The following is a 15,106-nucleotide window of genomic DNA, read 5'->3' on the forward strand; positions in this document are numbered from 1 at the left end:
TTTCTTTAGTGTTTGTGGATAATTGATTTTTACTTCCAGTTGATTGTACTCATTTTTCTTTCTGAAGTTCACATTGTTTCCTCTTGGGACAATGGGAAACCTTTCATGTTTCGTGTTTTTCAATCAGCCATTTTTCCAAACGGAGTGTAGTATTTAGAGACTGCAATCTGGGGACTAGATTCTCATTTTGTTCTTGGGTTTTCATTGAGTCCAGGAATTTTTAATACAAATGGGAATATACAATATTTATAAAAACAAAGTTAATATTTCAGGAATTTTTACTTAGGTACTTTGATTTTTATACTTGCCTCTGTTCTCATGTATTGAAAACAATTGCTTATGTGTATTCTAGAAAATAAAATAAGACTTCTATACATACAATTTTTAGAAAGTAGTAAGACCAGTGTTACTGCCAACAAAGCAACTGGGTGAAACTAAGGTTTCTGTGCTGCTTTCTCTGTCCTCAGAAACAGATAATGAAAATAATGCTTATTTTCATTATCTAACAATATAGAAGTATATGAACACACAGGGTTTAAAAATAGTAAGACCAATGTTACTGCTAACAACAACACTACTGAAGGAGACCAGGATTTGTCTGCTGCTTTTTTTGTCTTAAGGATGTATGATCAAATTAACTGTCATGAAGGTTACCTGAAATAATAATTTTCTCTTTATAATTGGGGTGCCGGGTTCATATGTGACTTTTTGTTGTTGTTGTTGTTGTTGCAGTTATTGGCCAGGGCTGGGTTTGAATCCACCACCTCTGGCATATGGGGCCGGAGGCCTACTCTTTAAGCCACAAGGCACTACCCATATGTGACTTTTTAAAACATTTTCATGGAATGTGTAACTCAGCCTACTTATTTTGATATCTATCTGTATTTTCTTTACTAGAGTAGACATTTCAAAAGAAATGGAAATCAACCCAAAAGTAAATATTTATAGACGTTTATTAGCTTATTCCATTCTATTTCCTTTTTCCTGTTGTTGAACATTTCAGAAATGTTAAATGTATCCTTTTATTCATTTTCTCCTTCTAGTCTACTGTATATGTATAGTAGTTCTCCAGGCTTCTGAACCAGTCTTCAGTAGTTTAAACAAGGCTGTTTCAAAAATTAGACCCAAAAAGATCTTTCTTATACAGAGAGCATATATGATGTATAGAGATTTTAATTTTTGACAGTCTTAGTTTTCCTTGTATTAAATTCTTTTCCCTTGCAGTGTTTAGATAGCCTTAAGATTTTCTTTTTTGTTCTTTTTGAAAATTACCATATTTTGCCATGTATAATCTACACTTTTTCCCCAAAATTATTGAGGGAAAAATGAGCTTGTGCATTATACATGGGTAGAGAATGGCTCAGAATTGGGGGAGCCCAGTGGGCCTTCTGGGGTCACCGTACCCTTGCACCTGGGCTTGCCTAGGCCTTTGGGTGCATTGGGGTTCCAGCACTATAATCAAGGAAAAGGATGCTGGTGAGATCGGCCAAGGCCTGGCTGTGCAGGGGGTAGAGGAAGCATCGCACAGGCACAGACAGGCCAAGTGGCCTCAGAAGCTCTGGCCCTGCTGGCCATGGCCTCAGATGTGTCAGGGAGGGAAGAGATCCCAAGAGAAGGAAGGGGCATCCTTCATAAAGTGGGCTGTTGTAGGAGAGCAGTACAATGTGTGTGTGTTCCAAGGGAGCGTTCCGGAATTGTCTCTCTCAGCAGAGAACCAGCCACTTCCTTAAGGGGCATTTTACTGAGAGTGCATTATACATGGCAAAATATGGTAGACCAAGTATTCGGAAGTCATTTCTGAATTTTCCATTCACAGAGAATTTTCCTAGAGTCTACCTCTCAATTATTTCTTCGTAGTGTATTAATTTTGGAGAATCTAAGATCCATTAATGAAGAATGAAAATACTAGTATGCCAGATGTTTTCCAAATTGCTTTCACTGTCTCATTTAATTCCCATAATTCTCATCATGATGACAGCTGTTTTTATCCTTGCTTTGCAACTCTTTATAAGCTAACAAGTTTGTCCAAGTTAACCTAGAGTTAAATGTAAAGATAAAATACTTCCTAAAATCTTTAAGTATGATTTAACAGTATTCTAAGTGACATAAATTGGACTAAAAATTATAATTTTACAACTATCTTATATTCTTCTAGTTAATGTTTATTAACTTATAAATGACATACACATTTAGGATTTTTTTTCTACCCATTCCTTAAAATGGAATGCTTATACCTTTATATTTGTAGTCCACCTGACTTGTTCTCATCTGATGAGTTTCTAACTTCTTTGAACAAAAGGTAGTGGATATACCTAGTACATTGTTATTTCAAGGAGATTGGACAGATTTTCATTCTCATACATATAAGTCTGCCCTAAACATTTCTGTATATTTAGATATTCACTTGCCTGGCACCCTTGGAAAATTGTTCAGTACTACTGCTAATACTAGAATTTGCTTTTAAGTACTGGTCCTTATTTCACTAAACTTTTTTTTTGTGAAAGTATTTCTAAAAATGGTAGGTTTTTTTTTTCTATTTTTATAAAATAAAGCTTTCTAAATATAATTTAACCTCTTCATGACTCATTATTTTGAGCAATGATAATTATATAAGGTGCTCAGCAATGCAGAGGTGCATCAAATTAAATCCTCAAGCTGCCAGAAAACTTAGCACATGAACTGATTACCTAGTTACATCTGAAATACATTTTTTTCTTCTTTAAACAGCGTTAGTGCAGCCGCCATTGTCCATGACCCCAGAAACTGTGAAAGATGTTGGATTTGCTAGTCTTGTTATACCAGGTGGTTCTGTTGCCAGCAGTCTTGCTACTTCCACTCTGCCAGCTGGAAATGTTTTTAATCCTCCAACTAAACAAGCAGAGCCTGAAGAAAAAGTACCTCATCTTATAGACCACCAGATTTCTTCTGGTGAAAACACCAGATCAGGTAAAACAAATCATGCACACAACTCTAGAAATACTGTTAAATCATAAGCATTTTCTCTCTTTACTGGTGTTTAATTTGGGGGTGGCATGTATTTATGACCAATTCAATGAATAATGTTGAAATATTGCAATCTTTTGAAAGATCTCTATATCCCCAAATTTCTATTTAAAAATATGACAAACATTCTGTTCACAGTAATACAGATTTTCATACCTTTCCATTAAGACTCCCTGATTTTGGGCACTGCTTTAGGGTGGTTTTGTCAAAATAAGATTGTAGAAAATCTAAATACTTAAAGGAACATAAAAATTAGCAAGTATTAAGTATAAATAACTTTTACTAGGAACTTAGATCAAGTATTTTTCACCTAGGTGTAGGAGATAATAGGGTATTTGAAAGCAGTAAGTCCCTCCCCCTTTTTTTAGACAGAGTCTCACTATGTCGCCCTGGGTAGGATGCCGTGGCGTCAAGGCTCACAGCAACCTCAAATTCTTGGGCTTAAGCGATTCTCTTGCCTCGGCCTCCCAAGTAGCTGGGACTACAGGTGCCCGCCACAATGCCTGGCTATTTTTTTTTTTTAAGCAGGCCGGGGCCAGGTTCAAACCTGCCATCCTCAGTGTATGTGGCCTGTGCCCTGCCGACTGAGCTACAGGCGTCACCAGTAAGTCCTTTTTTAATGGCCCCATTATTTGTATATTAAGACATATGTTCTGGAAAGATTTTTGTTAAAAGGTGGAGAATCAGTATAATACCTGACATTTTTGTTTGAGTTTGAGTTTGCTGTGAGCTAGGGTGATGGCCATGGCACTCTAGCCTGGGCAACACAATGAGACTCTGTCTCAAGAAAAAAAATAATCTCTCCATTCTAAAGTCTCATATGTTACTTTTTAAAAACAAAAATTTCTGTAAAGATTTTAGGTACCAGCCTCCATTTAAGTTTTAATTAAATTTTGCTCTGCATGGTATTAATTTTAATTTCAATTTTTATTTAGTATCTAGTGTACCTTGATTCCTAGGGGCTACAAGTAGCTGGTTAAGCTAATTTCTAGAAATTTATAGCATTAATAATTATAAATTTAGTTTCCTTTTCATACCACAATGACTGTTTTATTGGTTTCCCCCCCCCTTTTCATTTTAGTGATTCCAAATGATATTCCAAATAACGCTGCAATTTTAGGAGGCCAGCCACCAAATGTAACAAGCAATTCTGGAATTCTAGGAGTCCAAAGACCAAATGTATCAAGCAATTCTGAGATTCTTGGGATCCGGCCTTCTAATGTTTCCAGTGGTTCTGGGATGATTGGAGCCCAACCACCAAATATTCTGAATAACTCTGGAATTTTGGGAATACAGCCTCCACCAAGTGTGTCGAGTAGTTCTGGACTTTTGGGGGTGCTACCCCCAAATATACCTAACAATTCTGGACTTGTAGGAGTACAGCCACCAAATGTTCCAAATACATCTGGACTTCTGGGAACACAGCCACCAGCTGGACCTCAAAATTTACCCCCTTTAGCTATTCCTAATCAAAGGATGCCTGTAATGCCAATGTTAGACATTCGTCCAGGACTAATACCCCAGGCACCTGGACCAAGATTCCCTTTAATACAGCCTGGAATACCACCCCAACGGGGAATCCCTCCCCCATCAGTACTTGATTCAGCTCTTCATCCACCACCCCGTGGACCTTTTCCTCCAGGAGATATTTTTAGTCAGCCAGAAAGACCTTTTCTAGCTCCTGGAAGACAAAGTATAGACAATGTTACTAACCCAGAAAAAAGGATACCACTTGGGAATGATAACATTCAACAGGAAGGCGATAGAGATTACCGTTTTCCTCCTATAGAAAGCAGAGAAAACATTAGTAGACCTCCCCCTGTGGATGTTAGAGATGTGGTTGGGCGTCCTATTGATCCAAGAGAAGGTCCTGGACGGCCTCCATTAGATGGTAGGGACCATTTTGGAAGACCTCCTGTAGATATAAGAGAGAATCTTGTGAGACCAGGTATAGATCATCTTGGTCGAAGAGATCACTTTGGCTTTAATCCAGAGAAGCCCTGGGGGCATAGAGGAGATTTTGATGAGAGAGAGCATAGGGTTCTACCTGTCTATGGTGGTCCAAAAGGCTTACATGAAGAAAGAGGTCGATTTCGGTCTGGAAACTATCGATTTGATCCTAGAAGTGGTCCTTGGAACAGAGGATTTGGACAAGAAGTTCACAGAGATTTTGATGACCGCAGAAGACCCTGGGAGAGGCAGAGGGATAGGGATGACAGAGATTTTGATATCTGCAGAGAAGTGAATGGAAATCGTCTTGGACGAGATCGAATTCAAAACGCTTGGGTCCCCCCTCCTCATGCTCGGGTTTTTGATTATTTTGAAGGGGCCACTTCTCAACGTAAAGGTGATAATGTGCCTCAGGTTAATGGTGAAAATACAGAGAGACATGCTCAGCCACCACCTTTACCAGTACAGAATGATCCTGAACTTTTTGAAAAACTGACATCTTCAAGTGAGATAAACAAGGAGAAGAGTGACACAGTTGCTGATATAGAAAGTGAACCAGTGGTAGAAAGCACAGAAACTGAGGGGACATAATCATCACTCAGTAGGTAAAAGATACCTTTTGTAAAGTTGTCATCTCTCTGTAATAGATTAATGGCTGACTGGACCATAGTTGTTCACTTTTGTCTGCCAGAATAAGTTAATCTGATGTTCATGTTCACCTTTCTCTTAAAATAATTGTACAACTGACTTGTATAGACATTGTTCTTAATATGAACATGGTAGGTAAACATTTCTTTTTTAATTTTTCTGATAAAATATAAATGTTGCACCCAGATTCTTTTAACGTCAAGGAAATGAATAACAGCTTGTCAGAGACTTCCTATGGAAGAAAGAATTTTTTAGATACTATCATTAGGTTGGATATGGTAATAGATATATTTCAAAATAGCAAGTGGTGGTATATCTTATCCATATCTTTAGGCTGCTGCAGAATTTTAAGGTAATAGACAAAGCTGTGAAATTTTATGCAAAGACTGGCTCTAGAAATTTGAGGAGCACAATACAGAGATTTTTAAAAAGTGATTTTGTAAAATCTACACTATGGTCTCTGTTTCTCCAAAGTAAGTGTGTGTGATTTGTTCCTCATACTGCAGTGAGAAAACAAAAAAAAAAAAAACAAAAAAAACCAAGAAAATATCAACATAAATATTAAAGTACATTTCAATGTTGGGTGAATTTTGTTTTTAGATGCCAATAAAACTTACTTGTTTGATAACAGTGTTCTAGGAATTGTATTTTTTTAACCTACAAATTCTTGAAACCCTGAATCATTATTAGCAGCATGTGCTTAGATTTTGCAAAAGTTTTCTATTACTTTTATAACAACAGTGAAAAAGTGTGTGGTGGAAAAAGCATGTACTTTATAAAAATCACGCAGTCTCATTAGTATGTGTGTATTATCTTTGTATATTTATTGTGTAAATCTTTTGTAGTTTTTTTTGTTTTTTTTTTTGGTTTATTTCTCTGTATGTCTGTTTTCATGCACATACAGAGCAAATAGAAAATTGAAAAAGCTTAGGTAATAAAGTGTTATTTAAAACCTGATAGGAAATTAGAGAAATTTGGCTGATTAACATTGCTTATAATGAAAGCTCTTAGTTTTGATGAAGGTAAAATTTCTGTAAAGAAATACATTGGTAGTTTGGCAGTTCTTTTTTAATATAGTTAAGCATGAAGGTAGATTTAGCATGGAGCCAAATTTCACATAAATGCTTGCATTGCTTTGTTTCACACTGTATTTGGTATTCTTCTTAGATAGTACTAGCACTAAGTACTTTGCTCATGTGCCTGAAGTGAATTTATTGCTCAAAATGTATAGTAGTGTTGGTGGACTTAAAGACATTAATTTGTATAACAGATACAAAATATCCATCATGTTCTTTGTAGGCTCTGTGTAATGCTGTAACCTCCAAGGTAAACTGAATAGGAGCAAAATTTGGGGTTGGTTTCCTGTTTGTTTTTGCTTCTCATTTATTTGCTGTTTGTTCTTTGGGTTTTACATATATACATGTGTATAGTTATAACATATGTATACATGTTTATATATATGTAAAACTATTAGTGTTTTTTAGTTTCTAATGGAAGGCTTTTATTTGGTTCTGTGAATAGTCATTTTCCTTTTTGTGCATCCCCAACAATTCATTATTTGCTCTATTTATGTAAAATTTCTAAACTACCTTTGTCAAGCCTCTAAAAAATGATAAGAGCACAGCAGCCATTTAAAATTGAATTGGTTTTACCTATTTCTGATGATCTTGAGAGCTATAAGAGCTTAAGTTCCTGGGCAAAAATAAAAGACATCTACTTAGAAGTTTTGAACAGAAATAGTATGGGTAGAAATGTTTAAATGGTGTTTATTTCCAAGATAATTCAGTTCAGTCAGTAATTTGGGTTGGTTTCATATCTTTTTCTTGGGTTAATTAGAAAAAACTGTGACATGGGTACAAAGTTAAAATGTTCAGGAAAGATTGGCCTTGTGCTTAAGAAAATTTTACTGACTTAGATTTCTCTTAAACTATTTTAAGAGAAAACTGCATTTGCTATTATTAAAATTAGGTGACATTCGCTTATATTAAATAGCAATAAAAAATGTGAGACTTTCTAGTGATTTTTGGTTCCAAGCTTTCTATCCCTGTTGGGCATACATGTGTACTTGAAAAACAGACCATGTACAAGTGGAGCACTGGTTTGAAGATTCTAGTGGTGAAAGTTACCTAATTGGTTATCAGTACTGCATCTAGAAAACCACCTTGGATATGTGTGAAGAAGCTCTTTTAAAATAGCTGAAAAGAGATTATTGTGTATTCGTCCTTCCTTTGCCCTTGTTTTGTTATATAGTATTGAAGTGAAAGGAGCGTATTCACCCTCTTACTGAACTTCCAAAACTGATACTTGCATTGAGCACTTTTCAAATGATAGAAAAGGTTATTATCTCACTTTGGTAAGGTTGGCACAGGACCGACTGCATTTTGGATGCTTTTGGTCACAGTTCTGTCGATAGAATGTTGGCAGTTAGAAACAGTAAGGAATAACCTAACCATTTCAGTACAGTGGTTTGCAGTGCGGCAAGCAGTACCTACGAGACACCAAATTAAATAGCGTTCTGATTGTGACACGTTGGAATGATGTGACTTCCTACACTGTTAGTGAACTCAACCACGAATTTTTAGATCGTTTTTGTCTCCAGAGATTTCATTAAGTATTGGCTTCTGCTTATAGCATAAATGTATGTACTGTACTTGATCATTTATTTTGTAGCTAGAAGCTTACTTTGTAGCAAAGTAGCCTATCTGTATCATATTATTGGTAGAGTGTTCTAATTTATTTCAATATAGGTAGACAGGTACTTAGGAAGTATTGCTAGATGAAAATACTGGAAGTGTGAAATTAATCATTTAAAACTCTTAAAAGTAACTTCATATAATATTTCATTGATAAAATCTGTTCATTATTTAAGCTGTTGAATTCTTAACCAGAGCAGTTCTTTTTGTTCTGAGGACAGAGTTGCTTTCACTAAAGTTCATTTGTTATTTTTCATAAAAAGGTAATACCTTGTGGAACCATACACTTAGGGCTGTTTTGTAGAGAAGTTTTCTTACACTTAAAAGAAGTCACTTTTTTTTTAAATTGAAAAACTAATTTTTTTTTTTTTTTTTTTTTGGTTTTTTTTCCTGAGATAGTGTTACTATATCACACTTGGTAGAGTGCTGTGGTGTCACAGCTCACAGCAACCTCAAATTTTGGGGGCGTAAGCAATTGTCTTGCCTCAGCCTCCCAAGTAGCTGGGACTACAGGCACCCACCACAACGCCCGGCTATTTATTTTGTTGTCGTTGTTTAGCAGGCCTGAACCAGGTTCGAACTCCCAGCCCCCATGTATGTGGCCTGCACCCTAACCACTGAGCTGTGGGTTCTGAGCCAAAAAATGTAATTTTTTATAAGCATTGTATTTCATTAGCTATAAGGCACTATTGATTGTAAGAAGCACCATTTAAAAATAGAAAATGCCAATATGACATGCCAGGAGATGTCACAATGTAAAAAGTATCTTAGAATCAGAGAAACATGGTATTTATTATTATTTTTTGTTTGTTTGAGACAGAGTCTCACTATGTCGCCCTCAGTAGAGTGCTGTACCGTCACAGCTCACAGCAACCTCAAACTCCTGGGGCTTCAGCGATTCTCTTGCCTCAGCTTCCCAGGTAGTGGTACTACAGGCGCCAGCCACAACGCCCGGCTATTTTTCTGTTGTAGTTGTCATTGTTGTTTAGCAGGTGCAGACTGGGTTCAGACCTGCTAGCCCTGGCGCCCTAGCCACTGAGCTACAGACTCTGAGCTATGGTATTTATTATTGAACTAGACATAGAGTTTAACGGGAATGTGTACACATTTATTCAATGAATTTGAATAAATTTCCTATCAGTATAAACTTTTGTATGCACACATATCCATCAGTGATTTAGAGAGTATTTTAATGTTTTTCTACACTATATGTATTTTAGATGGGCACAACTTTTAATGAACAAGAACATTTTAATATTTGGTTAAAAGTAATTTTATTATACCCTATGTGCCTTCATCATCATTACTGGGTGCTACATTATAAAATGTTTTAATGGCTTTTAACTTTCAAAGCAAGAAAACATTAACATTTTTCTCCAAAATGCATATTTTCCTCATATAATAGAGAAAGGGAAAGCAAGTATCTTTATATTCATTTTTTATGATAGGCAAAATAAAACTGTAAATTATTTTAAGTAATCACAAATACTACAGTGTCCCGGAGAATTAAAAATATTAAATTGTGCATGCTGTGGTTTTATATAAAACATCTTTCGAACTATAACTTAAATTATGAATAGTTAATTTTATTTTTCACTTCCAAAGAAGAAAATTGGTTATTAGGTATTTTTAATGGGAGGCTTAAAAACAAAATCTCTTGATCCAGCAAAACTTTATAAAACTAGAATTTAAAATTAGTGGCCAAATTGTTTTCTCTAGGAAGACGCACTTCAATTTGAGGTGCATACGAAAGCAGGCTGAGTTGTACTGTCTTGATGGTTCTTACCTGGGCAGTGTACAACAAATTGCCTGTGGAGTGCTTTGAAAATTTTTTCAGAGGGCGTTGGGAGATTGTCTGTCACCACAGACTAATACAGAATCTCCTGTGGTAGTACCTATAGATAGATGAAATTCGGACACTCACACCTTCTTTGTTGTATATATTTTTTTAATCCCTACATATTACCATTTTAGATACACAGCAGCTCTGTAAATTGACTACCCAAGGGATTATACCAAACCGGTCAACATACAGAGGTGGTCAGCATGAGGAACTAGGCCTACTGTACTGCTGTGTACATGTGGTACATGTCCAGTCTATGAAAATTAGGTCAGCTTAAGGAAGGGAGATGCTTGGCGTATGGATGTGGTTTACGTTCAAGCATTAGCCTAAAAATGAGTTTCTACAGCAAGAAGGGGATGGAAGCAGCTTATGAGATGGGTTTGAGGGTTGTATTTTGTAATCAAGTGGAACTTTTTAATACCTCAAAGAAAAATTTACTTGATACCATATAATTAAATGCTTTTTAATTGTGGAAGAACCTCTTTAAAACAAAATCGAAACAAAACAAAGTCTAGAAGTCATGTTATTAGTAGGACTACACAGATGTGGGTTACACATCAAAAACTAGTGCAGATTTGTGGCTTATTTTGTGCATGAGCTTTGCTCAAACACTTTTCTTCCCTTCTACTTAATTCCCTTATTTTTCAACAGGCTTTTTTTTTAATCCCATATGTGCACTTAGAATTACTCTGCCTTGTTCTGAAGTTTATGCAAGATAGAGAAGAACTATTCTAAGTAACTTGTAAAGTACATGTAGTCATCTAGAGCTAGGGTTGTGCTAATGGGCGAACTTCATTTTGTGTGAGACGCCTCAGGTAGTAAACCGAATGCTCTGCATAGAGCTCCGTTAGGTGGTTTAGTTGAGCGTATGACATTTAAATAGCAGTGTGCTGTGCTTTTTGTCTCCTCCCCCCACCCCACCCTCTCATGGGCAGCTATCACTATTTGGTTTTAATTTTCTGCCTTTCCTTGAATTAGCCTTCAAATCCTTCTTGTCCAGGCTCCTTTTTGACCCATCTTTCCAGGCAAGAACTGTCGATTGGATTTGTTGTTTGTGTTGAAAGTAGTTTGCTGCCCCTTGACTAAGTGATTTCTGAGGTCATCTCCAGCACTTAACTGTGTTGAATCTATGAAAAAAATTTTCTGTAAATAACCAATTGAAGAGGAAAATTAGGAGGAGCAGAAGGAAAAGCTAATATTATTATAATACTTTTTAAGACCACACAGACTTTATTGCCCTTGGGTTTTTAAAACAGGTTTTAACAACTGCTGAATTGGCTTTGGACACGTTACTGAGCCTTTAAACATTGTTTGTTAGTAGCTAATCTGCAGAGTTAAATTTTTATTATTAAAGGTCATACTATGATAGCTAATATTTAATGGACACAAGAGTTGGGGTAATGGTATTACCTGCAAAATATAATTCCCATGACAGTTTTGTGAAGTAGTTACTATTTTATTATCCGTGTTACTGTGAAAGCTAAGTAACTTCCTAAAGTCTCATAACTTGTAAATAATGGAATGAAGATTGAAATATGTTGTTAGAATTCAGAAATTAGTGTGTATTACCTAATAAAAGTACCTGACATGTGGCAAAGATTCAACCAAATACTAGATTCTTTTCTCTTCAAAAGGGGCAAATAAGTATGTGGAAAAACATAAACAGCCTCACTAGGCTTATCCTTATGGTTGCAATTAACCCACTAAAGTTATTTTCATTGGTACAAGCATACCTTGGGCTATCTCCTTTATAACTAAAGAATCACTTCGCTTTCATTTTCTTAGATTTCGTTTTCCTGAATTTTTAAATTTAGGATTATACCATGGCACATAATATTATTAACTTTCTCTATAACTTCACTATTTTGTGGGCAGGTTGAGTTACAGTGATGTTCATTAAGATTTCTTTTTGAAAACACTTTTTCTTACAAAACAATTTCAAAACTTTTATCCTTATAGTACTTTCTAAAGCAGAGCCATCCATGATTACTTGCAGCATATATTTTAGGGTGTGATTTTGGCAGCTCCTATCTATAAAGTTTTTTTGTATACTGTATAAATAACAAAAATTTAATACTCAGTTTACTTTCTTATAAAACAATGGTTGTCAACCTTCCTAATGCTGTGACCCTTTAGTACAGTTCCTCATGTTGTGGTGACCCCCAGCAATGAAAATAATTTTATGGTTGGGGGTCACCACAACATGAGGAACTGTATTAAAGGGTCGCGGCATTAGGAAGGTTGAGAACCACTGTTATAAAACATCTAGGTATATTCCATGCCTTGAATTAGAACATGTGAAGTCACCTTTACACATAGTAAGCATTGAATGTGAGTGTTCTTCACCACTTGAATTCACGGGAAGAGTTGAGAGACTAGGTCTTTTTCCTTTATGGCAATGGGTAATTTCAAGTTATTTTACCCAATAGAATATATAATGTGATTCTGTGTTTACTTTCTCTTCAAGTCTTCTATTCAGGTCACTAAACTTATGTCCATATGAGCTTTAATCCACAGTATTGTGGCACTGGCCTTTGATAACACTTTCCAGAGCCGCTCGATGACTCTGAACATTGTTCAGATGATTCTGATGACTCTGAACACTGCCATATTATTGTTTATCAAATTTGTGAATTATGTTTCTATTAATCTTAATAAAGGTAATTTTTATTTTGCTTATGATAATTACACAAAATAAACGTTTGTGCACTTGAACAAGCTCTTTTCAATAACAAGAGTCTTTATTATTGAACAAGGGACAGTTTATACATTAGCAAGGGTTTTAGAAAAACAAGGCTTGTATAAAGTAAAATCTTCAAAAGGGTAAAAGGTAACTACCAAATTGCTGTGATTACACCAAGGAAAGGGATTTAGAGATTTCTAAGTGCAAAACCATCCAGGGCTTCATTCAAGGTGGTGTTTTCAATAAAATTTATTTAATACCATTTTAATTATAGTATTCTTTTCTCATTATATTATTACTTTTTGCTAACTGAATAATCTATCACCACAAGTTAAAGTGCACACTCGTTATGGGAGAGAAGGGTTTTGGAGATGGAGTCAGTAACATTTTAACCTCTGTGTGGCAGGCATTCTCCATAACTTGTTTATTTTCAGAAATATCCTATTGGGTAGGCTTTGTTATCTCCCCTTTCCAGCAAAAAAGCAAGCTCCAAGATGTCCATGGTCACACAGTTTTGATTTGCATAGGTGTTTGAGTCCAGGTTTTGCTTGACTTCAAAGCTGTGCTTTACTTCAAAAGATAGTCTTTTAGAAAGGTAGATTTTAACATATGGTCTGTGTAATTAGTTCCCAGAGCTCCTGGATAGCTTAACACAACAGAAATTTATTCTCTCACAGTTCTGGAAGCTGGAAGTCTGAAAGCAAGGTGTTCAACAGGGCCGTGCTCTCTGAAGGCTCTAGAGGAGAATCCTTCCTTGCCTCTTCCAAGCCTTGGCAGTTCTCAGCAATCATTGGCTTGTATATGCATCTCTCCAATATCTGCCTCCGTCGTCACGTGGATGTCTTTCCTCCCGTGTCTTCACATCGTCTTCCCTTTGTGCATGTCTGTGTCTAGATTTTTCTCTGCTCATAGCGACATCAGTTATATTGGTGTAGGGGCCCACCTTACTTTGGTATGATCTCATCTTAACTGATTATGTCCATGGTGACCCTGTTTCCAAATAAGGTTACATTCTGAGACATAGGGGAAATAGGAGTTCAACACATTGTGGGGGGGGTCGGGGGGGTTACACAATTTAATCCATAGATAGCCTATGACTAAATTGTATAACTGTTTTATGAACTGAGTAAGTTGATCTTGAGCATCTTAAAATACAAATGTACAGAGGATTATAGAGTGGCAAAAACATTTTTATAGAATTCCATTCTTAAACTGTTTTGGATGTCACAAATTTAAATCCTTTAATTTATTGCAAACCTTTAAACAGGATAGTCAGCACTACCTTGCTTTTTAGATGACTTTGTAATGGTCGTACTGCTGCTTCTTTAGTAACAATTGAGCTAAAGGAATTTGCAAAAAAAAAAAAAAAATCTAGTAACAGTATTACATAACAAAAAAATAACTAGTAACATTAGTAAAATAACTAGTAACATATAACGCTGGCTCAAGTTGTAGGGTGCTGGCCCCATATGCCGGAGGTGGCAGGTTCATACCCGGCGGTAGCACCTCCCGCCCCCAAATGTGACTTCATTAAGTATGGTGACTTCATTAAGTATGGCTAGAAAATGTATAGCCTTGTGTCTGTCCATTTCACTTCTGTGTGTAATACTTTTTAAAACTGATAATTTAGCATTTTTCTGTTTAGTCTGCTTATTAAAATTTTTCTCTAGTGTAACATTTTGCCATTTCAATGGTTTATTAAAAATGAGTTTTTAATTTACCAAATACATTACCAATTCATTATTTTTTATATAGTTGCATATAACCTTAATACATTCTTGATTTGATTTCAGAGATGTAGCCAGCGAAATCTTTATTTGTTAAAGTAAAAAAACAGCTTTGTGTCTGACTGAAATTAAAGCTGTATGATTCTACATATAGGTTCTGACAAAATAGGTGTCCTTTAGCAGGACCCTATAACTTCCATAGAGATTTGAATGGAGAATTGCGGTTATTATTTGAAGAGCACCGAAGCGTTTAACACACTGCTTGGCACATTGTACTACATAGGTGTTCACTGTTACCATAATTGTCATTAACAGCTAATAGAGACTTTTGGGACATGCATGTCAGTGTTGTATAGTAATTGCAAATAAGGGATTAATTCTTTAAGAAGATTTGAGGATTACAACCCCAAATTGGAGGAAAATGGAGTTGCATAGTTCTTAAGAGTTTTATAAGTCTTTCAAAGCCTTTTTTACCTCCCACTCTTTTCAGCTATATTTGTGTTTCTGGTCCTGAGTGCCAACCTTTAAACACAGCTGTGTAATTCAGTAGGCTAGTGGC

The 15,106-nt window shown here is 35.8% G+C and overlaps 1 protein-coding gene across 8 annotated transcripts in view; it reads left to right on the forward strand.

Annotated features, from left to right (window-relative positions):
• The window catches only part of SCAF8 (SR-related CTD associated factor 8), a 213,820-nt gene that overhangs the window by 78,705 nt on the left and 120,009 nt on the right, over positions 1–15,106 (forward strand). For 4 of the 8 annotated variants that reach the window (XM_053592951.1, XM_053592953.1, XM_053592949.1 and 1 more), the window contains 2 exons: positions 2,728–2,946; positions 4,085–6,229. In XM_053592951.1, the coding sequence (XP_053448926.1) occupies positions 2,728–2,946; positions 4,085–5,544 (1,679 nt within the window). In that variant the 3' untranslated portion in view covers positions 5,545–6,229. Of the gene's footprint in view, positions 1–2,727; positions 2,947–4,084; positions 6,230–15,106 lie in introns of those variants that run through there. The other 4 variants (XR_008380302.1, XM_053592946.1, XM_053592947.1 and 1 more) reach the window with 2 other exon arrangements.

The sequence above is a fragment of the Nycticebus coucang genome, chromosome 5, assembly GCF_027406575.1.
Source record: "Nycticebus coucang isolate mNycCou1 chromosome 5, mNycCou1.pri, whole genome shotgun sequence".
Lineage (NCBI taxonomy): Eukaryota > Metazoa > Chordata > Mammalia > Primates > Lorisidae > Nycticebus > Nycticebus coucang.